The 25809-nt window shown below is 42.5% G+C and overlaps 5 protein-coding genes across 7 annotated transcripts; 1 reads left to right on the top strand and 4 right to left on the bottom strand.

Moving 5' to 3' along the window:
• The first annotated feature begins 4863 nt into the window (after nt 1-4863).
• On the top strand, nt 4864-8011 carry LOC115729713 (protein WVD2-like 4). 3 transcript variants are annotated; one of them, XM_030660340.2, is made up of 8 exons: nt 4864-6022; nt 6162-6195; nt 6306-6398; nt 6496-6615; nt 6900-6998; nt 7100-7159; nt 7244-7338; nt 7767-8011. In XM_030660340.2, the coding sequence occupies exons 1-8, from the start codon at nt 5079-5081 to the stop codon at nt 7903-7905; spliced, it is 1584 nt and encodes a 527-aa protein (XP_030516200.2). In that variant the 5' UTR covers nt 4864-5078; the 3' UTR covers nt 7906-8011. The 3 variants fall into 3 exon arrangements, with proteins under 3 accessions (XP_030516200.2, XP_048128761.1, XP_030516199.2); XM_048272804.1 differs by lacking the exon at nt 7767-8011 and adding an exon at nt 7542-7731 and having other exon boundaries at nt 6150-6195; nt 7244-7369; XM_030660339.2 differs by having other exon boundaries at nt 4865-6022; nt 6150-6195.
• A 669-nt stretch (nt 8012-8680) lies between these two features.
• On the bottom strand, nt 8681-10823 carry LOC115729714 (pentatricopeptide repeat-containing protein At5g15300-like). The gene is made up of 2 exons (XM_030660341.2): nt 9046-10823; nt 8681-8817 (listed from the first exon to the last, which is right to left on the bottom strand). Exon 1 carries the CDS (start codon nt 10572-10574, stop codon nt 9084-9086), a length of 1491 nt encoding a protein of 496 aa, XP_030516201.2. The 5' UTR covers nt 10575-10823; the 3' UTR covers nt 8681-8817; nt 9046-9083.
• Nucleotides 10824-10960: 137 nt separating this feature from the next.
• On the bottom strand, nt 10961-12827 carry LOC115729717 (transmembrane emp24 domain-containing protein p24delta9-like). Its single transcript, XM_030660344.2, has 4 exons — nt 12456-12827; nt 12068-12277; nt 11843-11919; nt 10961-11354 (listed from the first exon to the last, which is right to left on the bottom strand). Exons 1-4 carry the CDS (start codon nt 12663-12665, stop codon nt 11210-11212), a joined length of 642 nt encoding a protein of 213 aa, XP_030516204.2. The 5' UTR covers nt 12666-12827; the 3' UTR covers nt 10961-11209.
• Nucleotides 12828-13886: 1059 nt separating this feature from the next.
• On the bottom strand, nt 13887-18002 carry LOC115729715 (SPX domain-containing protein 4). Its single transcript, XM_048272535.1, has 3 exons — nt 17477-18002; nt 14955-15120; nt 13887-14750 (listed from the first exon to the last, which is right to left on the bottom strand). Exons 1-3 carry the CDS (start codon nt 17786-17788, stop codon nt 14272-14274), a joined length of 957 nt encoding a protein of 318 aa, XP_048128492.1. The 5' UTR covers nt 17789-18002; the 3' UTR covers nt 13887-14271.
• Nucleotides 18003-20066: 2064 nt separating this feature from the next.
• On the bottom strand, nt 20067-25254 carry LOC115729712 (cystathionine gamma-synthase 1, chloroplastic). Its single transcript, XM_030660337.2, has 11 exons — nt 24629-25254; nt 24121-24224; nt 23736-23809; nt 23470-23638; nt 23102-23161; nt 22791-22994; nt 22607-22693; nt 22072-22179; nt 20782-20877; nt 20564-20682; nt 20067-20367 (listed from the first exon to the last, which is right to left on the bottom strand). The coding sequence occupies exons 1-11, from the start codon at nt 25140-25142 to the stop codon at nt 20244-20246; spliced, it is 1659 nt and encodes a 552-aa protein (XP_030516197.2). The 5' UTR covers nt 25143-25254; the 3' UTR covers nt 20067-20243.
• Nucleotides 25255-25809: the final 555 nt, after the last annotated feature.

Here is a 25809-nt window from a genome sequence, read left to right on the forward strand (position 1 = left end):
AATATAGACGAAAAAATATTTTTTTTTCCATCACAAATATAGGCCCTGTTTGGTTCAGCATTGCAAATGAGCATTGGGACTCTAAAGTCCCTTGGCCAAATGCAAATAGTATTTGGTTCATTTTTTGGCTCACTTTGGGAAGATGCAATTGCATCTCAAATGCTCTCCAAAGTCTTGTAGCCCAAAGTACCTCTAGAGGTACTTTGGGCTAAAAGACTTTTGCGAAATGCAACTAATTTTTTTTTTTATTTTAATTTTGTCACCTTCGCTTGCAGCCGCCGCCCACCGTCATAGCCCATTGGCCGTCGTCGGTCGCCCTCGCCGCCGCATTTTTTTCAAAAGGAAAAAATATTTTACAAAGTTCATTTTTCATCAAACAACATTTACGTCAAAGTTGTTTCAAAATGCAAGTAGAGCTTGGTTGATTACTGTTGTACTCTTGGAGTGCTTCGAATACATGAGGATGGGTCCTGGGTGTATCCCAAGAGTAACTCGCTGAGCTGTAAGGCCATATCTCAAGTGGAAAATTTTGCACATAGCCTTCTGGAATAGGGACGGAGCTTTAAGTCCAAAGGGAAGGACTCTCCATTGGAAGTGCTGGTTAGGGATGCAGATAATCTGAGGGATGAATTCCTAATTGCCAGAAGCTTGCCTTAAGATCGAATTTGGAATAGATCTTGGCTCGAGCAAGGCTGGAGAACAAAGAGTTCTTATGGGGCAATGGGAATTTGTCATCTTGGATGAGCAGATTGAGAGGCTGGTAATTTATGACTAACCGTAGCTTTCCACGATTTTGCTCGCTCTTTTGTTGACATAGAAGGCCTCACATGCCCAAGGGGAGTCGAGGGCTCAATGAGTCCTTGGAAAGAAGCCGAGCACATTTGTTGTGCTTGAGCAAGGTGATCCGGGTTCATACCCGAATGACTTGCCTTGGTGGGATTGATTTCTCCATTTTTCTTGAAGGGAATTTTGACAAAAAGTCGAATTTTGCCAAAGAGGGTTGGAGCAAACTGGGCAACTATTTTGAACAATGAGAAAGGAGAGATTGATAAATGGGATCAAGGATTTCTGGTTGGATGAGAAAGAGTCTCTGGATTTCAACAAACTCTTGGAACTTCTTTTGAAACTTTAACCCCTTAGGGTTTATCTTGAGTTGTGGAGCTTAGAAAGAATATCCCAACCAATGATGAGATCCTTGTCATGAGATGGACATCCAAGGATTTGGGTGGTGATTTCACAACCAGGGAGAATATGAATGGTGAGGGGTTTACTACGCAGTTTGGTAGTAAAAGTTTCTCCCGAGTGCTTGGAAAATCTGGTATATGGTTATCATTTTGGTTTGTGCGGCCGAATCAATGAGGGCAATGACTTGGATGGATTTGGTGTTGTCGGAAGGTGGAGCCGGATTGAAAATGTGGGGGATGGAATGTTGGGGAGTGGATTCAAAGAATCAACAAGAGGAAAGAAGGAGAGAATATCTCCCGGTGAGTCTGAATCGAAGAGTAGTTTCATGGCACACAAAGTGTTTGAGACGGCTCTTCTTCAATGGAGAAGATGGATTCAACGTCTTCATACGAGAGAGATCTGTGTTTTGAGAGATCTTCTGATCATGTAACGCCTGTTTTTTGCTTGGGGGCATTTCTTTGCAAAATGACCTTTCTTGTTGCAAATATAACATCTGTCAGACTTGGGTTTCTTGCGGTGCTTTGCAGAACGACCGCGTGATTTCTTTCTGAGGAATTTCCACTTGCTTTCGCGAGGCTTCGCAAATGAAAACTTCTTGAAATGAACCTTCTTCTTGTGACCCGAGCAAGACGGATCATTACAGTGTCTGGTGCATTTGATCTTCCATTCTGGCCTTTCACAGTTCTTGTCATACTAAAGAAGTGGAATTTGTCAATCTTAAAACCCCTTCAGATCCAAGTCCATCATCTCGTCCAGCCCATTCCTCATCAAGCACGTACTTTACTCTTGATGATGTTCCTTACCATCGTTGGCCCATGAAAATCCAGGAGTTCCATACATGGCTTGTTGCCGAAATCTTCGAACAAAGCACTTATGAAGTTCTCTTAGAATTCACTAGCAAGTTCATTGGAACCCCAAAGACTCGGTGGATCTCCATCTCAACAAGACCAAATTGCTTTTCTCCTAATGAACTTTAATCGCTATGGTCATTCCTGTATTTTGTTGGTCAACCCACCTGAAAGAGAACTCAAGCGAAAAGAGTTCTTTGAACGAAAATGCTGCTCCACTTCTCGAAAGGATCTTGATAGACATTTCAAAGAGATGATTCGACTCTTTTATCATCTCGGGCGTACATCAATCTTAAACCAATCTTTTAGCCTCCATTCCTAAAGAGATTGCGGATGAAGTTGATAAACATCTTCAAAGGCCTCTCTTAAAAACAACACAAAAAAAAAAAAAGAGTCGTTCATATTGCCATTGAAGAAAAATGCGGAAGAAAAAGACAGTTCGACCAATTCTTAAAAGAAAACCGCAAGTATGACAAGAACTGTGAAAGGCCAGAAAGATCCATTTCAAAAAGAAAGAAAAAGAAGAAAGATCCCTTGTATCAACGGTACCTTGACGGTGATCCCACCGTAGGTCCTCTTGGCGAAGACGGCGGAAATTGGCAATACCTTGTTTAGTATGGTGCCCCTCCCGTACTTCAAATTCCTTCTCCATCCTCTTGTAAACCGAGACCCCCAAAATATCCACCAATACCGCCTCAGAAACCTGTTACCAGTCCCTTTTATAAACCCATCCAAAAATGGATCAAGAAAAATCCGTCTTGCTCCATTGATCTCCCAAAACCATACACATGTGCTCCTATCCCCGAACCACTTCCAAGCATTCTGTATGTTTCAACCCGGCGATTTTCCTCCACTTACAGATGAATCTCACTCATCCACTTTAAATTTTCCACCACTCGACCCTCAGCAGGATTATCATGCTCCTAAGATACCCGCACTAACCGAGATTGACCCACATGGGAAAAGAAAGGTCCAGCTCCAATGAAATCGTTCTCAATTGGGACGGAAAATGCCTTAGCCCAAAACGTGGCTCTTGAGAAAGTTTCTACTCAAGTAGATCGAGTTGATCAAGCTTCTACACACATCCGCAAGATGCTTGCGATTTCTAAGAGAGTCTACATGATGGAAAATCAACACTCCATCACCATTACTTAGAAGACCGGACTCCTCAAATAGAGAAGTCAAGAGACAGATCCTCATTCTTGAAAATCGAAAGCTCAACTTGAGTACCAACCACCTTTCTCCTCATTTACTTCCCCTATTTCTCCATTTCCCCCCATACACGTCCTACTACTCGTTCGTCCCAAGCTTCTAGCCAAACTTCTTCGACCCCTTTCCAGAAGTTCTTGAGACAGTACCTTGATTCGGTATAAACGTACTCGCTCTTCGAGCTCGTCTCAAAGCAATCAAGAAGGCTTGATGCCGAAAGAACAAAATTCTCCGACACATCATCATCGTTCCTACTTTTCCAATTCCCCCAGCACCGCCAGAACCTCCCGACTCACCTCCACATTCCCCTTCACGTAAGCTACCTTCATTCATGGTTTCTAATCCCATTGAAAGTTTTTTGAGGAAACAAATTCCATCCATTTCCACAATTCAAGCCACCGAGCAAGATGATTCTTCTTCAACATCATCTGCACCACCATCAGAAACATCTCCTTCTTCAGAATCCGAAAATGATCATGAACACATTTCAGACGACCAAATCCCAGCCATTATGATGGCTGCGTCATTCCCAAAAGAAGAAGATGAAGAAGTGGAATTTGTCAATCTTTAAAGATTATGGTGGATACCAAACACTACTTGCATTTTGAAAAAGACTTTTAGCCCAAAAGTATTTGCATTTTCTCAAAGTCCCTTGGGCAAATCTAATGAACCAAATGGTCATAGCCTCTACTTTCAACATTTGTCATTTTACCCGGTAATGGTAATTTTTTTCTTTTGGTCGAATGGTAATGGTAATTTCTAAATTCTAATGGTAATGGTAATTTCTAAATTCTAATGGTAATGGTAATTCTCAACTTGTGCCTTTTCTCCCTCATAAATAAAAGTTGACAATTGATCTAAAGTGAAAAATGGCATTTTACTTTTTGGGGCCAAAGCAAAAACTGAAATTAGCTCGGGAAAAAAAATTTGGCTTCATTATATTATGGTTAATATCACGAAAAATCCTAAATTTGTACACCTGTGACAAATTTTTCTCAAACTTTTTTTTGACTATCAAAAACACTAAACTAGTACACATTTGATAATTTTACCCCAAACTGGTACACATGTGACTAATTTACTATATATTAGTTTTCGTTAAATTTTATCGTTAAATTGTTGAGTTAGATGACTCGTGGCAATTGTCGAATGTACATGTTTGGGGCTTTACTCTCTATTTATCGCATGTGTATCAATTTGAGATTTTTCGTGATACCAATCCAATTTAAAGGATGATAAATTTGTCACTTGTGTATCAGTTTATGATTTTTGGTGGTTAAAATAATTAGTTTAGAATAAATTTATCACAAATGTATCAATTTAAAATTTTTGGTGGTCGAAAAAATAGTTTAGGGTAAATTTATCATAGGTATAACAGTTTAGAGTTTTTTATGGGAAAAAAAATAGTTAGAGGCAAATTTGTCACGAATATACTAGTTTGGAATTTTTTATGATATTAGCTCATTATTTTATCCACAAAGAAGGACGGGGGGCTTTTCTCATTGGGTAATTGAGATCCTAATCTTCCCCTCACAATCAACGGCTGGAAACCCCACAACAATTCGAATCGATCATCCAACGTCCCAAAAAGGCTCAGCTCCGCTCCGAAACAAACTAGCCGTTACAAAGAGCGTTCCCCTCCGGAAACCCTCAACGTTCCATTCTTCTTCTCTCTCTCCTCCCTTCACTCTCGCTCTCTTCACATTAACTCCTGCATCGATGCGCCAAACCAAAGACCAAATCTCTCCTCTCTCTCTCTCTCTCTCTCTCTCTCTCTCTCTCTGAAAATCCCTAAAACCCGAATTCGTTCCTGCTGGCGATTCGTTCCTGTTGGTGATGGATTTAGTCCATAAGAGTTCCTCATCTGTGACGCCGGCGAAGGAATCCAAAGCGTCGTCCAGGTTGAAGAATCAGCAGGAGACCGCGAAGCTGTGTGAGAATGTGAACCCTAATCTCTCGCACTCGAGCCCTGGCCCCAGAGTGGCCAATTCCCCCGTGGCGGCGGCCAAGTCCGCGAAATCGCAGAAATCGGCCTCCAAGAACCCTAATCCGGTGAGTAATTACTCCCCCAGGAACAGAATTCGGGATCGGAAGTTCGTTTTGGCGAAGAGGAACGCGAGGAAAGGGGAGGCCGGGGGGCCGAGAGCAGCGGCGTGCAAGTGCAAGGAGAAGACCGGTGGGCATCCGAAGAAGTGTCTCTGCGTGGCTTACGAGAGCTTGAGGGCTTCGCAGGAGGAGTTTTTTAAGAGCAAGGACGGTGAGGGAAGTGAGTTGATTGAACGAGGAGAAGAGATGGAGAATCGGTTGATGGTACATGATTTGGGGAATGAGGAGGGTTTTCAGGGGAAAATTGAGGAAAATCGGTCGTCTCCACTCGAGGATCCCGAATTTTGCGAGCTGGGTGAGTTTGATGCTGCTCCGATACAAGTTGGGGTTTCCACAGTTAAGAGGAGGAGGGACAAGTTGATGGAAGAGGCGAGGAAGAGCGTGCCTGATAGCGGGTGCGGGAGAGTGATGCATTTGGTTAAAGCATTTGAAAATCTCATGAAGATACCGAACCCGAAGGAGACAGATTCGAAGGATGAGAGAGAGGTGGCTGAAGAGCAGAGTAGGAAGAAGGTGATGAACTGGGCGTTGCCGGGATTGCCGCCCCCAAAGGCCCCAGAAACGGAGGTGTCTTCGTCTTCCTTCTCTCCGTCGGAATTGCACTTGACAGCCGAGAATCTAGGCCTGGATTCGCGTGCTTCTCTTTCTTCTTCATGGGACAGCAGCCAAGGAAGGTTTGTCAAACAGTAGTGCAGTTGTGCCGAGCTTTCTATGTTTTGATGATATCTTTCTGGGCCTATTTTGGGTTCGACTGTGCAGTTCTCTCTTCTGATTGGGTTTTATTTGCCTGTGAACTTCTAGCGTTTCAAGCAGAACTTCTAATGGGGGTCGGAGAAGCCGTAGAAATGTAAGGAATATCTTCTATTTTTACTTTTTAGTTCGAATGTGGTTGGAAATTCTCCTTGATAATTTGGTTTAGGCAGTGTATCGATCATGTGTTCTTGTTTGTGATTTTAGAGCCTCGAATCATATGGAACATTAGGTGGAAGTAGATGGAAGAAGAAACAGCTGAGAGTCACCAGCCAAAAACCTTTTCAGCTGAGAACTGAGGTAACAACTAGAAATTATCTTGATGTGCCAAAACTATGTAAAGCGGTCGCCAAACTGACTGACTGACTGCCATTTGCTATTGGTCATATATTTGCAGCAAAGGGGAAGAATGAAAGAGGAGGAGTTCATGAAGAAGATGCGAGAGACCATGGATGAGGAAGACAGACTGCGGATACCAGTTGCGCAAGGTCTGCCATGGACAACTGATGAACCGGAGGTGAGGTTCATCTTTCCATAGAAATCTGCAAAACTGTTTAATTTTTATCATATGGTACTCTAATGGGAATAGGGCACCAAACATGCCTTCCTATACAAACCATTGAGAGAAGGGAATCATTTATTGGGGATTTTGTATGCAACCAGTCTTTGAAAGCATAGTTTAACTGCCTTATAGGTAAATCCAGAAACATTTAGAACTTGTCATGCTCCGAGGCTTCAAGCTCTAAGACCATTTCTTGGCCACTGTTCTTCATTGGTGCGCTGTTGTTCTTTTTTTCTCAGTGTCTCATCAAACCTCCCGTAAAGGAGATTACTAGGCCACTCGACCTGAAGCTACACAGTGATATGCGGGCAGCAGAGCGAGCTGAGTTTGACCACCAGGTGCTCCTGCCTTAATGTTGACACGCTTTTCATGCCTTAGATATTTAATAATGCAAAACAAACATCAATCATGTTCCATACTCTCTTTCTGTGCTCTTCAGATAGCAGAAAAGATGAGCCTGATTGAGCAATACAAGATGGAGAGGGAGAGGCAGCAAAGGGTATGTACAAGAATATCATAAGAATTAAGGCTTGGTGTAGCTTCTTTTCTCATTAATGAATTCTATCTCTTCTCTCTCTCATAGTTGGCAGAAGAAGAAGAAATCAGAAGGCTAAGAAGAGAACTTGTGCCGAAGGCACAACCCATGCCATATTTCGACAGGCCTTTCATGCCGAAGAGGTAAAGTTTTACACTGAAGAAATGGTGAAGGTTCTTCATTGGTGTTCCAACTTTTCATCAAAAACTAAACACTAATCAGTCTAAAAGTGACGTTATAAGTTGACTGAATTTCCCGACCAAAAAAAAAAAGAAAAGGTTGACTGAATTTAGCCTAGGACCCTTTTTTCCCCTTTTTTAGACACTATTCGGTTCAAGTGGCTATCTTCTTATGATTTCACATCCGTCTGTCTCTACTGTTGAAAAGGTTAGGTGAGACATTATTAGATGAGTTTGGTGACTTCTGCTACGAGATCTTGTGTTTCGAAAGGAAAGGATTTTTGTTAATTCTACTCAGATCATCAAACGACTGCTTTTTCTTTCAAGACAGTGTAGATTCTGTTTGATGTTAGTCGACCCAGATATTGAATTTATTTTCTTCGCTTGTGCAGGTCATCGAAAAACCCAACTATCCCAAGAGAACCCAAGTTTCACATTCCTCAGCAGAAGAAGATCAAGTGCTGTTTATCATGGAATGACATGAGCCCCTACACATACCATGAATGTGCCCACGAAGATACGCAGAAGTGAACTATAGATTTCTTTGCTCTCTTAGTTACCAATAATATTGTTCAATATAATTCTTTTGCGAAAATATGTAAATCAAGCAACAATAAAGTTGCAAGTTTTGATTGGACTTCTTGTTTCCTCTCTCTGCTTTCACTGGTGAAATATGGCAACACAGAACTTGCAGAGAGTCGCACCATTCCCTTGTTGATGTTAATAGGAGTGGTAAATTCAGCAACACTCTTCACCCCGGATTAGGGAAAGTTACCCTATTCTGTCACCATGAAAAACTTACTGTCCCCGTCTTTGGGTGTGAAATTGTCTTTACCATTGAAGCCTTGCAAACACTTGGTCTTCAAACTTGGGAGAAGCCTATCTAAGTTCCTCTCAGGTTCCTTGGTTCAATAAGAGAGAACGTCACTGACGCAATCGGCTTTATGGACCTCTCAGTTTGAGTTTGAGCATGTTGAGAAAGAAGAGAATAGTTTGGACTTTCTCAATCTTCAAAGTTGGGAAAATATACAATAATGGTCTGATAAGGATCATAACTGATTATCTTTTGGTAATACTCAACCATAAGATATGCACACAATCATGTTGGACGATCCTTTTGATATACTACAAATATTTTTTTGATTGATTATCATTTTATCATATATAAATAATTTGAGAATTTAAAATAACGAGCCTTTAATTTAGTTTTGCGTCCTTGTTGACTTGTAATTTCAGATTTAAATAGTAACGATAATTATACGCTCAACCATAAAGTCACCACTAATTGTGCACTTAGTTGCATTTATTTGAGAATTGTGGAAAATTGCCTAATTAGTTACGAAACATTTTCTTTCCTTTGTTTGCAACTGCCGCAAAAATATTTACTTAGTTATGTCGCGAACCAAACAAACTTGTGCCTAACACTATTCTTCAACGCTTATGGGCACGCCAGTGGGGTTGCAGCGACGTTCGTACATCTGCAACTGGAATGAGTAGTTGTGGCTCAAATCAATTTCGTAACGGGTGTGAAACCATGGTAATAATGCCAAAAGGAGGCAGCTACGATGATCGCCCTTACCAATCTTTTAATTGTCAAAAGGGAGGGAAAAAATAAACACTATATTCCAACGCAGTTTGGGCGAGATAATCTGACTTCGATTGATTACTTAGGGACCGCGATTCTTGCCTATGACTAGAAATGAGCGACTTCATCCTCCCAACCAACTGTATCCTGGAGTCTTTAAAGCTCCATCGGCTGCCATAGTTTGCTCCATCTCATTCGCTTCATCCGTCCGACCGGCGGCGATATAAATATCGCGAAGAAGCACATAATAACCTCCTTTACGAGGATTCAATTCGAATAGCTTCCGCACCACCCTCTCACCCATCTCGACGTCGTGATAGATCCTGCATGCCGCCAGGAGAGACCCCCAAATGACATCGTTGCTCGGCATAGGCATGCGGATGATCAAGTTATATGCTTCCTCCAACCTTCCGGCCCGGCCTAGCGTATCTACCATGCATCCGTAGTGCTCAATACCTGCTTCGATGCTGAATTCCCTTCGCATACACCGGAATAGTCTGTACCCTTCATCGACCAGTCCTTTGTGCGCATAAGCAACCAAAAGCGCCAGAAACGTCGCCTTGTCAGGCCGCATATTGGACTGAACCATACGTTGGAACAAGTCTATAGCATCTTCTGCATCACCATGGTTTGCGCATGCCAAGATCATGCAGTTCCATGTGATCGAACTTCTCCGCCCCATGCCATTGAATACCTGCCATGCCTGTTCCATGCATCCACATTGCGCGTGCATGTGAATCAAGGCGTTGCCGAGCGAAACCATCCACCCGAACCCATTCTCCTCGATGTAACGGTGGATCTTTAACCCTGTCTCGCCATCCTTCAAGTTTGAACAAGCAGAGATCACACTCACCATGGTGACCTCGTCCGGCCACACTCCTGCTTCCCCCATGTCCCAGAACAATTCCAGGGCCTCCCTCGAACGGCTTGCCTGCGTATATCCTGAAATCAAGGCAGTCCAAGAAACCACGTCTCTCTCGGGCATCGCGTCGAACACCTCCCTGGCAAGTTCCAACTCCCCAGCTCTCACGTGAGCAGTCACCAAGCCGGACCAGGAAACAACATCGGCTGCCCTGGTCTCGTCGAACACTCTGCGAGCACCGGCGGGCATACCTCCCATCGCGTACATGTGGATCAAAGCATTCTTGACGAACAGATACCCGGAGAATCCAAGCCTCACCACAAGCCCATGGACATCATCGCTCCTCCCTTCCATTCTAGACCGCGCTTTCAGCAGGAATGTGAAGGAATGCCCATCTGGGTCTACCCCATTTCGCCTCATCTGATTGAACAGGTCGACGGAGACACAAGGCTGCGAGCTACTGGAGTACCCGCGAATGAGCAGGTTGTGGAAGAACCCGTTCGGGCGAGGAATTTGGTCGAACAGGCGGTGCGCGTACCGCAAGTCGCCGGACGGCGTCACCGCCGCGAAGCGGAAGATCTTCGCGAGGACCATGGGGTGATCTTGGAGGTGGGAGCGCAGAGCGCGAGCGTGGATCTGCGTGAGGCCTTGCATGGAAAGGCAGGTCTCGGCGAGGGAAGCCAGAGCGGCCGCGAGGCTAAGTGGTGCTTGGGCTCCGCATTGCAGCCGTACCTGAATCATGGGCACTTGCATCTCCTGAGCTCGAGGCGGAAGGTCGTTCCTTCTTCATGCCAAGTGTCTTCATCGATCCTCTCGATCCTTCTCGGAAGCACAGCACAGGCAAGACATGACCCTGGGGAGAATCGCAGGGCAATCGAGGAACATTGAAATCGCACGAAAAGGACACTACTAAGTTTCTAATCCTCGGAGAACAAAAGTCACTAACTTTTCATCAGAAACGCTTCAAGACTGTGGATTAGTTATCGGCAACTTCTGAACCCGTTCCCATAAGTTCGAACTATGTCTCTCTTCTCTTACAGTAGAGCGAAAATTCATGTACAGTTAGTGACTTGTCTGCAAAATAGTGTTGTGCTATGCCAATTTAAGGAACAAGCAATCTTCCCAGCCGAAGCCCTTAATTAGCATAAACAGAGATGCTCAATTGGTTATTACAGCTTCCAAATATAATCCAATGACCAATGTACAAATATGAAGGCTACGAACATCATTGTAGATCCATGATCATAGTCCGATCCGATGTGGGATCAATGAAAGTTTAATTGCCCCGCTCAAATCTGCGTCAAGCAGATGCAAAATGGGATGATGGGGACTGTAAAAGCATGCGACACTGCTTCAAATAACGGGTTGTTGAGTCTTAGAATGGAGGCTTAAAGGAGCTTCTTCCTCTCGAAGAATGACTTAAGATGCCAGAATTGCAGACCGGCCACGGACAAGCAAATCAGGAGTGACAGGAAACTGAAGGTGCCCATCTTGGAGTTGGTCGACCGGTTAAGCTTTTGCATCTCTTCCTCCCTGTAAAACACAACCAGATTAGTGCATATCGAAGGGTTTTACTTTCTTCTAACCAATCGTCACGGCGCGGCAATAGAGGATATAGTCTAATATCGAAGTATTAAGTACTAAAACCATAGAAATTAAGAGTATAGATGTTATTGATTTTTTCAGTGCTCAAGAGTTTTGGGTAATCAGTGAAGTATTAAGTAAGTACTGAAAGCCATGCCATGAAATTAAGAGTATATATGCTGAGATTGAAGATTGATTTTTCCATGTGCTCAAGAGTTTTAGCGGACTGCAATCAGTGACTTCGTCCGATGAGCTTGAGAAACAAGTTTAAATGCAGATTGCCGTGTTTTCATTGGAATATAACTTGAATAAGAGCTTCCATCCTGTAATGATGGAACCAACAGGACATGTTCTGTCTAATTCTCTAGTCTATAGATAACTAGCAGTCACCAATTTGAGCAGGCTCTATTGTGTGAAAAAATTCAGATTAATTATACCTCTCGCGAAGATAAAACATCTCCTCGTGAATGGATGCGATCTTGTCCAGCAGCTTCTTCAACTCGACTTCCATTGCCTAGTCCGGAGTGTGGAGAGAGTGAGAGATTTACCCGCAAATATAGCGAATGCAGGTCCATTATGAACATGGAACACAATCTTAGTCAGCCAACAGAACAGTAAAGAACATTGAACTGCAGTTTGCAAAATGAGTAATTTATGTTTACTTCGATGTTACCCTTCTTAGCAACACTAGACCAGTCCTTGGCGGCAAAGCCCGTCCGCCAGTCGAAATCTATCACCATCGTCCTCGGGGGCCTGAGGTCGGACACATAGAAACACGTCGAGTAGTCACCTGATTCAGCTGCTGTGAATGCAAAGTTACCCGATTCGACATGGTCCGAGTGATGATAGTTGTGTCCCTGAGGCGAGTTCACCTAGCAAACACAAAACAACCCCGCTCAACAATCATCTCATCAGTCCTCAGAACAAAGCCTCACTGACAAACAGATCCCAGCCAGGGAGCTGTGCACGTCCATATTGTCCCAATCAACTCCAAAAAAAAAAAAAAGTGCAATTTCTCTAGAATTAATTGAAGGGTATGATGCGATATACCTTGACAGTGAGCTTGTAATCGTCAGGCATTGGATAGCCTTCGTTAGGATTGATGAGGGAGTACTTGCCGACAGTCATGGCGTTCATCTTGATGTCCTCTGTTATGCATTTGGAGTGGCCCGATTCGAGGTCGAACCGCATGCAGCTCGCCACCTTCCACATACAAACCACCATCATCACCGCTCTCGGCGCCACATTAAACCTCGACATTTCGCGGTCCTCTTCCTTTTTCTTTTCCTTTCTTCCTTAGTTCTGGTTCGGCGATTGGTGATCTACGTGAAGACGTTTTTGGAGGCGTGTAAGCTACACTCACTCAGATGTGAGATCTCCTGTTTTTTTTTTTCCTCCTTTTACTAAGGTGGTAAGAGAATTTAGCGGGGTTGTTACTTGTTAATCGTTGGTTGTTTTGCGCAATTCGCGAAGCAACATTCCACGGATGACTGTCACGATTTGATACGTGCGCTCCTCAGATGTACCGTTACACCATGTAACTTTTATTTTCGGATGGCTTTTGCACTTAATCACGACGACCCCGTTGTAACGTCGTACAACCATTTTTCGACACATCAAGACATTCTTATACTTGATTACGACGATGTTTCGTAACTTTTGAAGTGTGTACAATACACATGAAGACGTTCTTATACTTGATTAGGACAATGTTTCGTAAGTTTTAAGTGTGTATCATACAACGGATGTATTATAAAAAGCGTCTGCTCCGGGTCTTGTCATGAAGTTTGTTTGGCACCCTAACTCGAGGTCCATCACTCAAATGATTGGTGCACTTTAGGCCTATCAACCGGATAAGTTTGGATGATATTGATATGAATCAAAATGGCCCATATAATCCATATTAACGCCTTTTTATGCAATACAATTTTAGCAACTAATACCCAACTTAACCCCAATCCAATCTTGTACCCAAACCCAACATGAGATCCAACTCTTTTAAATTTTTCTTCTTAAATTGTTGCCTCTGAAGAATGGGGAACTTCATGGACCAGCTCATTGAGTCAATGATGAAACAGGGTTACTCGGGTCGAGTCGTGGGCTAAGACTTCGTGTGACCCAGCAGCCATTTGGAGACATGGGTGAGCGTCACGCTAACAGATAAAAATACCTGCGTGGATGAGTTCGGTGGTCGGAGCATGGACACGGCGTGAAAGTGATGAGTCTTACCCGAGTGATGAGCTCCATGTAAGCCTATCCAAACGGGTAATTTGAGCCGAGTTTGAATAGGTTGAAAACGGGTCATGTAATGCAAAATCGACGACTGATACCCATCCCGACCCGATCCAGACCAAACATCTATCTAATTCTCGATCCAGGCTCCAATTCTTAACAAATGTTCCCTTGAATATGGAAAATATCATATTGAAAACGGTGGTGCGAGAAGTCAAAGGAAGGGGAGATGGATACCGCAGTTCTCACTTCTCAGTAACTAAACTTCTTTGATTTACCTGATGAACAAACCAAAAATACAAACTGAACAGTCAACTAATCAAAGACTCCAGAATATGCCATGGGCAGTTCCTAAGCCTACAGACTTACCACTCCCTATGGTTCAAATTTTCAAGAACACAAGCCACATTTAATGCAAAGCAAACCGCCTATGGCTTATGCCAAGAGCAAACCCTCCAGAAAGTGTACATAATTAAGCTCAATTACATCAACTGCAGAAGCTGTGCCTATGGACTGTACAGTGCCTTGTCGTTCACTCGCATTGATTGCAGTTAGTGTCTTCACGCTGCTCACATTAGCGTGATTATTCAACTCCATTGCTTCTCCGGAATCAACTGAAAATAACTTCACTGGATTAGATGGGCCCGTCTGCGTCCTCCCGGTCAGTGTCCTCCCCATTCTGCACTGTGCAAGGGGAACTCGAGGCTGAGTCTTCAGAGGTCACAGCCCCATTGCTTTCATCATCATGTCTCATATAGAACGACGAAATGGAAAGTGGATTATAGGTAGAGCTCGCTCTCTTGAGGCCTTGTATCGTTCTCATCGCAGCAAGGGTGCTCCGGTAGATGTCCATGGTTTCCTCCCCTAGTGTCGAGGACGGCTGTGTCGGGACATCAGCAGTGTCATTTGTTGGTTGGTTTGACAGGTTGCCAGTTGCTTCAATAACTTCCGCTTCCAGAGGGAAGAGAAGTTCAAGATTTTCTTCACATTCTCGTACTAGCCTCGTGAGTGATTCGGTTGTAAAAAAGGGTTGATCCAGAGCAAGCTGAGTGTATGGCAGACGCAATAAGCCTCCTGTTCTTTTGTCATATTTCTTCAAGATCTTAACAAGGCCTACAAAACCAAAGGAAATGATTTTTTGACTTGATAGTACGAAAAAAAAAAAAATGAAATTGAAACCAACCACCACACGACATTTACAAAAGATTTTACAATCTAGAGGAAGCGGCGTTTTGTCATCTAAGAAAGTGTCCTGCATTGGCAGGAGACATTTCAAAAGAGATTTAGAAATGAAATCCAAATAAGAAGCCAAGGTACCTGCAAAATTAAGGGAGCTGTAATTTTTAAGAAGCACCATCTCCCCATGGATTGTGACAAAGTCCTTGCGGATTTCCATCATCTGCTCACTAAACTCACTTTTTGATGTAGAGGTCCCAGCTTTGCTGCTTTTTGCTTTAACTCGCTCTATCCTTTCCTTCAATTCCTGCAGTAAGGCAACAAAAATGAAAAGGAAAACCCAAAAATGAACAAGTGATCAATGCTTCCTTGAAGAGACATCAAGTGGCACAATCATATCATTCACAAAGTTTCAACACCGACTGACTCATTTTTCCAACATTACCAATGACCAATTTCAGGATGGCCCAGCACTTAATACCAATTCCAAAATAAAAGTCAAAATGTAGAAATGATCATGATAGCAAAGAAAAAACTATCATACTTCATAGTCCCACCCCATCAAAATTTTTATTTGCACTTGAAAAAGCTTTAACCCTTGAGAACCAAATTAGATATGCAACACCCGCCAAGAGATAACACGCAGGAATCAGCGATGACATCCATGATACTTCTCTCTATGATACTAGCACATGTTAAATTGCACAAAATCAAAAGAAAATGCCTGGTTAGCAGAAAGCAGTGATGCAAAGCCAAGGTCAGGAAAAAGCAAGCATGACACGGCATGTGGATTACAATAGGTCCAATGAACACAATTTGACCCTACTGAACAATCTGTTTCTACACGGAGGGCCACATTAATAAAAGATAATCAGGGCAGGAGGCCACCACTCTCTTGCCCTTTCTACAATGATGTGAACTACTCAATTTAAAAATGTAGATTCTCCAAACTAAGAACTAAACAAAACTTCCTTGATCAGTTCTTTCTACAGTGATGGACAATACCCCATCAAAAGGAGCTTTTCAAGTCAATCAGCCACTGCTTTTATAATTTAACATGGAGCAAGGACATCTACGACTCAGCAACCAACATTTTATCTCATTGAGGAAAGTTTATAGACTCTGAAACATACCACTCATTGTGAAATTATTTTAAAGAAATTAGTACTCCAAATGGATAACTAAAGAAAATGATATTGCACGACTGAGAGTCTCCATAATAAGAATTTGATTTGAAAACAATCCCAAGCCAAACTGCAAGATTGCATATTCCAAGGTAGCATGTATTATGCATGAGCAAATGATTCGATGTCCATAAAAACTCAAATCTTTCCATATATAATTAAGTTTGTGAACAGTAATCACTTCTTCAAAAGTAAAAAGAAGTTAGTTTCAGCCCATCATCTTTTGCCAAGTAATGATGAACCTCAATATTTTGAAGAAACGTGACTACAAGAGGAAGCTTAATGTATCGTGAGACAAGTTGATAGGTCAAGGTCTCAAGTATGAATCTATTCACAAACTGCTGGCATCTGATACTGTCTAGCTTTAAATTTGTCTCCAAATTGGAATTCCCTTACTGTACTTTAGGGATATACAGAACCACATTTTACAAGACAATGGCTAATGGAAAGAATGGGGCTCAATTGAATATAATCCTCAAAATAAGCAAGTAGAAATTTGCTGACACTATTGCTTGTGCCTGGAGCAAGTTTATGATATGACTGTTGAAAAGTAAGTTATAATATCAAACTCAAACATATTGCATCTCGAAACATGGTGATAATAGTGCAAAAGATATTCCATGCTGATAGATAAAGAGAATTACAAACGGTTAAAGAAATTAGCAATTTTTGTCAGAAAAAAGATGTTTTGTAAGTTAAGCCAATGAGCTGCCAAGATGAGAGCACAAGCAAGTTGTAAAATCTGGTTAAGAATTTAACACTCTCTTTGGGTTGTAGGCTCCAAAAAAATATATTTAGTACTCCTGTAGTACACTCTCTCCAGCACACATGCCCTGCAACCTCATCATTATGTAAGAGGAAGAAGTGCAATCCAGGAGTACACATAAGTGTGGGGACACCCCACAATGAAGAGAGCAAAACATGGTTGTCAAGTCAAAATGCAGTAAAAGTATTTCAACAACCTTTTACGAAATGAAGCTTATCAACAAATCCCCGCCCTAACGCCTCGTTGCTAGAGTTCGCTATGGAGACAAAATCACTCACTTCTCCGGTTCTTACTAAGAACCATTCACTGGATTAGTGACTAAATGCGACTACAGAGCCCAACCCAATCACCTTTAGGAGCGAATATCGGCTCCAAGATGACACTGAAATTTGCGACTTGCTCAAAGCAATTTCTTGACTTCCCAATCCCCTTCTTCAATGCAACTTCAACCATCAGATGGAGCTATATCATAAGCAATTCCACCACTAGCTTCAACTCAATTTAAGAAGCTTGGGAATTGACTACACGACGCATTAATTCACGGTGATCACCAGAAAGATTCCACCCCAATTCATTGCAGCATGAGTTCTCCAGGCCAAAATCATTCAACCCAAAACAAAATACAAGAAGTGTATCCACAAGTCAAAAGAAGAAATCCCACAGAAACTCACAAGCCTCACACATGATATCAAAAGAGAAAAAATTTTACAAACCTGAAAACGGATGACAAACTCTTCCTCCTTGTCGACGTAGAAATCATTGAACTTCTCGAGCTCATCATTCAAGATCCTGACGAACCATTCCCGCAAGTCCACCAAGGGCCCGCCCCCGTCGTGGCTCTCGCGCCGACCATCGCCTGGGGCGGGCTCTCGGCTCGGGTCGAGGCGGAGGTGGGGAGGGAGCGAGCCGGCGTCGGAGGGGAACCTCTTGAGGAGCTTCTTCAAGGGCTTGTAGCAGAGGAACTTATCCCTCCACTCCGGCAGGGTCTCCTCCAGATGGGTCGTGAACTCCTTCCCAAATTTCATAGGAATAAAAACGAAAAAGGGTGGGGGGAAACGGGCCGGCGATCCCGGTGCAAGCGGGTCGACCGACGACGGGATCGACGATTCCGAGGAACCAAACCAAGAAACGGGATGGGTGGGGGGCGCTCGAGAGTTTCTCCTGTGTAAGAGAGGATGAAAAGAGGAGAGTTGGAATAATTTGGTCGTGGAGAGAGACAAATTGGAATCTTCCGAATGTGCTGCTGCTGCTGATAAAGGAATGTCGTGGGGATGAGGATGCTAAAGAGAATAAAAAAATGTTCCTCCTTCTAAAAAAAATCTCGAGGATTGACTACTAGCTTAACGAAGATGGCGGTGGGACCGATGAGGACGGCTTGGTCTTCAGTTAAGGTGAAAGCACATCTTAGAGAGAGCACTTCCGGGACCAGCACTAGGGGCGGCGGCGGCGGCATCCCGCGGAATCTGCTCACAACCACCGCATATTCCCCCTCCCCTCGGGACCGCCTCGGGCCGTCTGGGGAATCTTGCGGCCATCGTGATAAGGGGACGCTCAATCGATCCTTGGTCCATGGCTAAATACCTTCTATTTTCATGCGACAATTATGATTGAGATTTTTACTTTGTTAATATTTTCATGTCCTTCGTGTATCTAAATACGAGTTATGGTAAATAGAATGTAATAGCAAAAAGTGATCGATAGAGATAATGATTTACCACAACCGTTCAATTAAAAGTACATGCGAAACCTAATTAGATCGTGGAACTTGCGACAAGATAAGTTTCAAATTTTAGGATATCCAGAGTAGGTTTTAGATTCCAAAAGTTGAGGAGTCGGTTCCGACAGATAGATTTCAGATTTCATTTGAATTGACCCTGAAACCGTTTATCCCTACCCGCGATAGAGTTCCGCACATTGGGACCCAACATTATCTCATTTCGTTATGATATTTTGAGCTTTGAAGGAAGGGGCTTCCTCTAGCGGCTAACCTCAACCTTCCTAACAAGCTTTTGTTCGACTTGATGCAAAGATTTTGGTGGATGCCTATCCTCTACAAGTCCCCATAGTCGATGCCAAGAGGCGAACCAAGTGGGCTAATGCCCCGGCAAAGTTATGCACGAGTTCAGGACAAGCCCTGCTTTTGTACACCTTCATCTGCCTGATGTTTTTGGCGGTCTTATTTCTACAGGACTCATCTCGCACTCTTTAAGTCTCTCTTTCTTTCTTTCTTTTTTTTTTTTTTTCACCACGTGTTATTTAATTCTAGAACAGAAATCCAAAAATTGAGTACGATTAAATACTAATACATTTAAAAGGTGCAATCAAATCCTAAAATTTATCAAATTAGTGCAATCGAATTATTCTTTTAACTTCGTCCAACTTGACTAATGAAAAATGTTGATTTTATTATTATTTTTTATCTCCTACATGCCGTCCTATATGGCGGTAAGGTTAACTAAAATCAAAATGACATTATTTTGATCCGAATCCTAATTTTTGCACTATATCTATAATAAGAATTTGCAAAAATCCAAAAGTTTTCCAAAAAAGAGACAAACTGAAAAAAAAAAAAATTGAAAGTGAAAATGACACAAAAAATAGACAAAAAAAAAAAAAAACTACAGACAGAAGGAGGGCCACGCCCCCGCCCCCGCATGTGGCCGCCACCCCATCACTAGTGTGGCATCGGCAATGGTTGGCGCCTCGACGAGGGCAATCATCCCTACGCTTCCGCTAATTCAAGAGTTTCCCCAACTTCTTATAAATCAATATCACTGCCCTCATTCTGGATCTTGCTAAAGATCGCTGGCTCTTGCGGAGGCATTGGCAACCCTATTGACCATCATCGTTGCGCTTCCCGCCTGTATTTTTTCTAACGTACTTTTAGCTTTTTATATTTCTGATCTTCACTTTTTTGTTTTTTGGTCGGATTCTGATCTTCAGTTAAAAAAATTGAGATTTTGATCAAAACGACCTTATTATAGTACTTCAATTAACCTTAACAGTACTTTAAATAACCTTAATGCCACATAGTATATTGCATAAAAAAATAAAATACTAATAAAAAAGCGACATGAACATTTTTCGACAGCCAAGTTTGAAATGAAAAGACTTGATCACACCAATTTTAACAAGTATCAAGACTTAATTTTTTTCTTTTGTCAAAAGTTTTAAGATTTGATTAGACTCAATTGCCCTTTCAAGTCTAATACTCTCAATGGACTTATCCTTAGTTGTAACAGAAAAAAAAAAAAAAAAGCATCGAGGCTTTTGTATGAAAATATAAAGGATGGACGGGAAACATGCGCCCCGGGAAAGAAATCCATATATAAAGAATGGCTATAGCCTATAGGTATGCCAGGTTTCATCAAAAGAGAAATATTAGCGAAAGGGCAATATTTGGTGATCAAAATCCAATTGAAGCACCAAACTAAACAAGACCCCACAAAAAAAGAGCGCAGTAGTAGGCGGGCATGCCCATTATATGGCCTCCAGTGCCTGAAGAACGTCAGCCTTCAAATCTTCAAAGTCTTCGACCCCGAAACTGAACCTCACCAAGTTATCGCTAATCCCATACTTGGCCCTCTCCGCTTGGCTCAGGTCCCTGTTCCATAATGGATGCAACGGAAATGATAAGCAGCAGAATCGAGTGCCAGTACGGCGGATAATTGTCTACATGCCACACCACTCCAAAGAGATCTTCTATAAGATTCCGTACCAGTATTTATCTTGCAGTTCAGTACGATAAAATTTAGAAAGAGGACACAGAAGACAACAGAGGAGAGACATCGGTAGGATACCAGTAAGACATAATGGCAGGTTGGTCCACAATGCTCTCACAGCCACCAAATGATGGGGCTATGTAAGGGATTTTTAGAGCATCCACAAACTTGATGGTGGTCACCAAGTCTCCATCAATCTGCAAGATTTGGAGAACAACAATTGTAAGGTTGTGTGCAGGAAAGCCAACAAGAGACAGCTTCATGACCAGGAACGGAAAATAAAGACGCTAAATCACCTCAAAGCTAACAACACCACCAAAGCCTGTCATTTGTTTCTTGGCTATGTGATGTTCAGGATGACTGGGCAAGCCTGGATAGTAGACACGCTTCACCTGACAATAATGTTAAGCAAGTGTTTTAGCATATGCATACTCTTAACTGCACTAAGCCACCGATCTCCACGCACGTACAGCTTGCAAATGCCAACACTAAGCCACCGATCTCCATGCATGTACAACAGATACCAACAAAATATGCCCCAAAAAATGCTTGAACAGTGAAGACATGACAGAAAGCTATTCAAAATCTAATCATCTTCACTTCCATAAATCCACCATTTAATGAAATTATCAAAAAATGCTAGTTAAATCGAAGATAGATATCAACTCAAACTGCAACTTGATCATACTACGTCCAGAAGATGGATTTAAGGATGGAGCGGCTATCCGAAAAACAGACTGCACTTTCATGCTCATCATTTCTACACTCCCAATGTAAATGCTCAAATTCAAGCAGCCAAGAGCTATCCCTAGCGACGCCTCATAATCTCAATTGCATTAGCAGAAAAGGATTAACACAACCATGCTCAAAGCTTTCTCCATGTGCTCTCTATATAATGAAGAAAAGACCACATAGATGGATAATTCACAACCGGTGTCCTCCCTAAATCACTATAGCCAAAGGCCTTAAAAGAAGCTTTGTCACTTTCACAAGTACCTAAAAGACACAAGAAACTGAGCTCCGAGAACTAAATGCAAAATCTGGTACAAGTATTGACAATATGTTTGATCACATGACTATATTAGTCATATACAAGATCTCATTTCAAAAAAGAGAGGCTGATTGTCTACTTGTACTCAATAACTATATTAGGATAGAAGCATCATCAAATTCTTCAAAAATTTAACTTGGTATGCAAAATCGGGATGTACTAGTTATTTCCCCTTTAATTTCAGAATTACACTTGTATTTAATTGATTGCAAAAGAAAGTAAGTGAAGAAAGAACATGAAACAAGTAGCAGCTACTTTTAAATCCTGTTCTTCTGAAAAGATCTTGACATGATCAGGCAAACAGGATAACAGTGGAATAAACATATTAAAGCAATGCCAAAAGGAAACAACGCTATGACAGAAAAATACAGAAAGGGAGAAAAGATGAAAAAGAAGAAGAATGAGAGAAGATGCACCATTCAACTCATACTTTTCATTAACTCAGCATGAAAAACTTCAGAAAACATTATAGTAGAAGGCTCTTTCACCAGACATATAAATTGGGAGACATGAAGAACAAATTGCCAATATGTACCTTAGGATGTGCCTCTAAAATCTCGGCCATCCTCTGCGCTGTTGAGTTTTGTTGCTTTACACGAAGATGTAGTGTCTTCATACCGCGGATAATCAGGTAAGCAGCATTCTGTACATAAAAGAGGAAGGAATATCACCATGATCAGTATGACAAATAACAACTATCAATAGGGCAAAACAATTATAAACAGGACGATAAGGAGAGGAAAAACGCAACACTGGCATCGATTAAATAGACACACTGTAAATTTGTATGAGATGAAACTAATCATTCTCTATTTTCTCTTGGCTTCTCAATAACCAACATTCTCATAGTTAACAGTCTTGCGCCATTCATTTTACTCCCCCCATTCAGTTCTTGTCTAAAATCCAAACACAAGCTAACTTAAAGGGCCAAACTATTAATCATATCTTTGCTCACCCCCACCCCCTCTCTCGCCTCCAACATTAGCAAACCTTCTCAAACCAACATCTAGCATTTCCTGCAGATTTTGGGAAGTGCATAGCCTACAAGACAGCATTGTGATATAACTCACAGGGTTGAGAGTGCCGCCAAGAACATGATGCAAATTACGAATTTCCGTCATCAATTTCAGCGAGCCACTAATGCAACCGGCAAGGACCTGAAAATGAATTTGCAAAAAGTCAGTGCCAAATAGAAAACGACAGAATTCTGCGTGCTACAGTGACTAAGCATGTGGCAACTCTAGTATTACACACATCATTGTGCCCTCCAATGAATTTGGTAGCTGAGTGCAAAACCAAATCTGCTCCAAGGGCCAGAACTTTCTGGTTCAAAGGTGTTGCAAAAGTGCCATCAATGCAGACCAATGCTCCCTTACTGTGGCAAAGGTCAGAGACCAACTTGACGTCTACACATCTGAATAAAGGATTGGTGGGTGACTCTGTGAAGAAAAGAGAAACCTGCAGAAAATGGCAAAATCACAGCTCAACACAGAGTCAATTTTCTATCAATATTACCGTCATAAAAAATCAATGAGTGAACAATGAGTGAAAATAAGCATACTGACTTTATTCTTCTCAAGTGCAGACTTAAGGCCTTCTATATCTGCTGGGTCAATAACTGTAGCCTGCATTTTCAACAATAACAATAAGGAAAAGGGCCTCCACTACAAATATATGAGGGGCAGCCAACTCCCAAGCAATAGCAAATGGTACACGTCATAAAAGACAGCAAAAAATAGTTAAAAGTCTTCATCAAAGAAGAAGATTCAAACTGTTCATTTTCAAATAAGAAGTTTCATCCGACACTATCGAAATCGAAGATAATATCTGGATCATCCCAGCACAAAATCTTCAGAAATGATTGCGAAAGCCCACGAACATGAAGGTACACAAGATGTGCAACTGCAATGCACATAAGGTCAGAACCAATTACCGAGATTCCCATTCTGGGAAGAATAGTCTCGATGAATATCCTGGTCTTCCGGTAGCAATCTGTGGTTGTCACAAGGTGTCCTCCAGCTGGAACCAATGCCATTAACATAACTGTGCTGGCACACATCCCAGAGGCCATAATCAGCGTTGATTCAGCCCCCTCAAGAGCACTGCATCATCGGAAAAGGAAGACAACTTTTGATTAGTCTTGTAGGACAGGGGTCCATAATACCGAAGACAGTACTAGTCAGAGGAAAATAAGACAACCTGATTTTCTCTTCTGCCACAACTGTGGTTGGATTCCCATATCGACCATACTCAAAACTTGCGCGGCGTTTTTCCTATCGCAGAATCAGGGAGATACTAATGGCTTAAATAAATTGCAAGTAGCATCCAATACTACTGAAATTCAAAGGCCCGAGCTTTCCCATATAGAGGAAGAGAAACAAAAAAAATGCAAAAATGATCACGTGATGTTAGGCATTAGCCCCTCCATCAATACTTGTGGCTCTATCCAAAACTTGACATTACAAGTACCCCAATCAAGAAAAGGACAAACTGCAGGTCAAATTGCATTCACCAAAAAAAAAAATCATGAGCAATAGTGAGGTTGACACACAGCTAGAGATCATCCATCATGATATATTAGTACCTTGAAATCAATTAGCTCAGCAGTTTTCTTAAAGAAATAAGCAGAAGTATTGACCACAGGTGTGGTAATTGCATCAGTGACAATGCCGCGTCCTAGTCTCTCACCTGCATAATCAAAATACCTTATTACAGCAAAATGAGCTCAAACAAATCCTCCTAAAAGAAAGAACCCCAAGGTGTGTAGTTGGATCAAAGAGCTGGTTTATTTCAACAGTTTTCTCAAACTTTGCAAATGCACCAGACTAAAGTTGTATTCCTTAAAAACATACAAGAGAGTCGCTCCTTGTTCACATTCCCATAATTCGACTTAATCAAAAGTTATAAATGACCAGCTATCGAGAAATATGCCAAAAGGAAGTCGGTTGCCAATGAGGAGATCAACAATAGAACCCTAATAATAACATAAGGGCCTGAGCCCCCACAAATGCAACCCACAACTCCTCGCACATCTGTCTTCATTTCTCCCATAAAATGAGCTTAATCGCCAATAGCAAGCAACAGATCCATACCTGCATGAACCGTGAGACTCCCATCGGAGCTCAAAAACGAAGACGCCTCATGCGTTCTCAAATCCTCGGACAGCACGTCCGCGTTCTCGAGGCCGTCCACCGCCAGCGCCTCCCCGCCGGCCACAAAGTCCAGCGCCGGAACAACCGGCGCGGCTGCAGCGCCGGCTATAGCCGCCGCGGGGGATGGAGCGCCTCCGCCCGTAGCGGCGGAGGCGGAGATGTTGTTGTTCGACCACGACGCGGCCACCACCTGAGCGACGCCGATGTTGCTGCAGTTCCTCCGAGCCTTGGTGCTCAGCTGGCGCACGAAGTTTGGAGGGAAGCGGAAGATCAGAGACGAGAGGCCGCCAGATGACAGCATCGCCCGCTTCGCCGCGTCGGGTCGGCAGCCGAACCGGCCGTAGCTGGCTTTTTCCGGCCTAGGCGAGCTCCGGAAGTCCCGAGCGGAGCGGCACTCGAAGGCGGAGGAAGAGGCGGATGTGATCTGGAGGTGCAAACAACCTGAGACGGCCATGGAAGCGGCGGCGATGCGGCGTCGTAAGGCGCTCTGGGTCCGGTGGCAGCTCTGACTCTGTCTTCCCTGCTGAAACCGAAGTGGCAAAAAACAAAGCGTGGAACTGGGCAAATGCGTGGGTGTTTAAATAAATACGACACGCAGCTCTTACCTGTCGTTTCGCTGTATTCTACGAGCTGGATTAACCATGGGTGGGGGTGTAACTAACTCGGGTTATTTTCGACGGAAGCGATTGCCGTGGACTTTTGCTGACCTGGACAACAGTAGCGGTTGGTAAGGAAAGATATGTATATTTTTTTAATCTATCGTACCTTTATCTCTCGTCTTTTAAATTTTGCTAAGCACAAGAGTCGAACTCCCGTACGTATGATACTAACGTTCCTAGCTCCCAATCCATTTACTAACATGCAAGAGCGCGAAAATCGAATCCGCATCTATGATACTAGCATGCCTACCTCCAATCTATTTACTAGCGAGATCACATCTTTATTAGCAGTAGTGAAAACTTTTAGTATAGACATTTTGAGCACATCCGCTATGGTTTAGGCCAATTAATTAAGGTTATAAGAAAATAGTGCACTAAGTTGCAAAAAAAAAAAAAATTAAACATTGTAGAACTAAACGTTTCTATTTTTAATATAACGTAACTAAGAATTAAAAAAAAATT

Source organism: Rhodamnia argentea, chromosome 11 (assembly GCF_020921035.1).
Source record: "Rhodamnia argentea isolate NSW1041297 chromosome 11, ASM2092103v1, whole genome shotgun sequence".
Lineage (NCBI taxonomy): Eukaryota > Viridiplantae > Streptophyta > Magnoliopsida > Myrtales > Myrtaceae > Rhodamnia > Rhodamnia argentea.

Excerpts from the sequence above, each read along its gene's own strand:
- LOC115729713 (XM_030660339.2), top strand. The coding sequence starts at position 5,079 with ATGGATTTAGTCCATAAGAGTTCCTCATCTGTGACGCCGGCGAAGGAA. Across the intron at positions 6,023-6,149 it reads TGGGACAGCAGCCAAGGAAG|CGTTTCAAGCAGAACTTCTA; the intron begins GTTTGTCAAACA and ends GTGAACTTCTAG. Across the intron at positions 6,616-6,899 it reads GGACAACTGATGAACCGGAG|TGTCTCATCAAACCTCCCGT; the intron begins GTGAGGTTCATC and ends TTTTTTTCTCAG.
- LOC115729714 (XM_030660341.2), bottom strand. The coding sequence starts at position 10,574 with ATGCAAGTGCCCATGATTCAGGTACGGCTGCAATGCGGAGCCCAAGCA.
- LOC115729717 (XM_030660344.2), bottom strand. The coding sequence starts at position 12,665 with ATGTCGAGGTTTAATGTGGCGCCGAGAGCGGTGATGATGGTGGTTTGT. Across the intron at positions 12,278-12,455 it reads ATTACAAGCTCACTGTCAAG|GTGAACTCGCCTCAGGGACA; the intron begins GTATATCGCATC and ends TGTGTTTGCTAG. Across the intron at positions 11,920-12,067 it reads CTAAGAAGGGTAACATCGAA|GCAATGGAAGTCGAGTTGAA; the intron begins GTAAACATAAAT and ends ACTCCGGACTAG.
- LOC115729715 (XM_048272535.1), bottom strand. The coding sequence starts at position 17,788 with ATGAAATTTGGGAAGGAGTTCACGACCCATCTGGAGGAGACCCTGCCG. Across the intron at positions 15,121-17,476 it reads AGTTTGTCATCCGTTTTCAG|GAATTGAAGGAAAGGATAGA; the intron begins GTTTGTAAAATT and ends GCCTTACTGCAG. Across the intron at positions 14,751-14,954 it reads CAGCTCCCTTAATTTTGCAG|GCCTTGTTAAGATCTTGAAG; the intron begins GTACCTTGGCTT and ends TTGGTTTTGTAG.
- LOC115729712 (XM_030660337.2), bottom strand. The coding sequence starts at position 25,142 with ATGGCCGTCTCAGGTTGTTTGCACCTCCAGATCACATCCGCCTCTTCC. Across the intron at positions 22,694-22,790 it reads TCATTGGAGGGCACAATGAT|GTCCTTGCCGGTTGCATTAG; the intron begins GTGTGTAATACT and ends ATTCATTTTCAG. Across the intron at positions 20,683-20,781 it reads GTGGTGTTGTTAGCTTTGAG|ATTGATGGAGACTTGGTGAC; the intron begins GTGATTTAGCGT and ends CAAATCTTGCAG.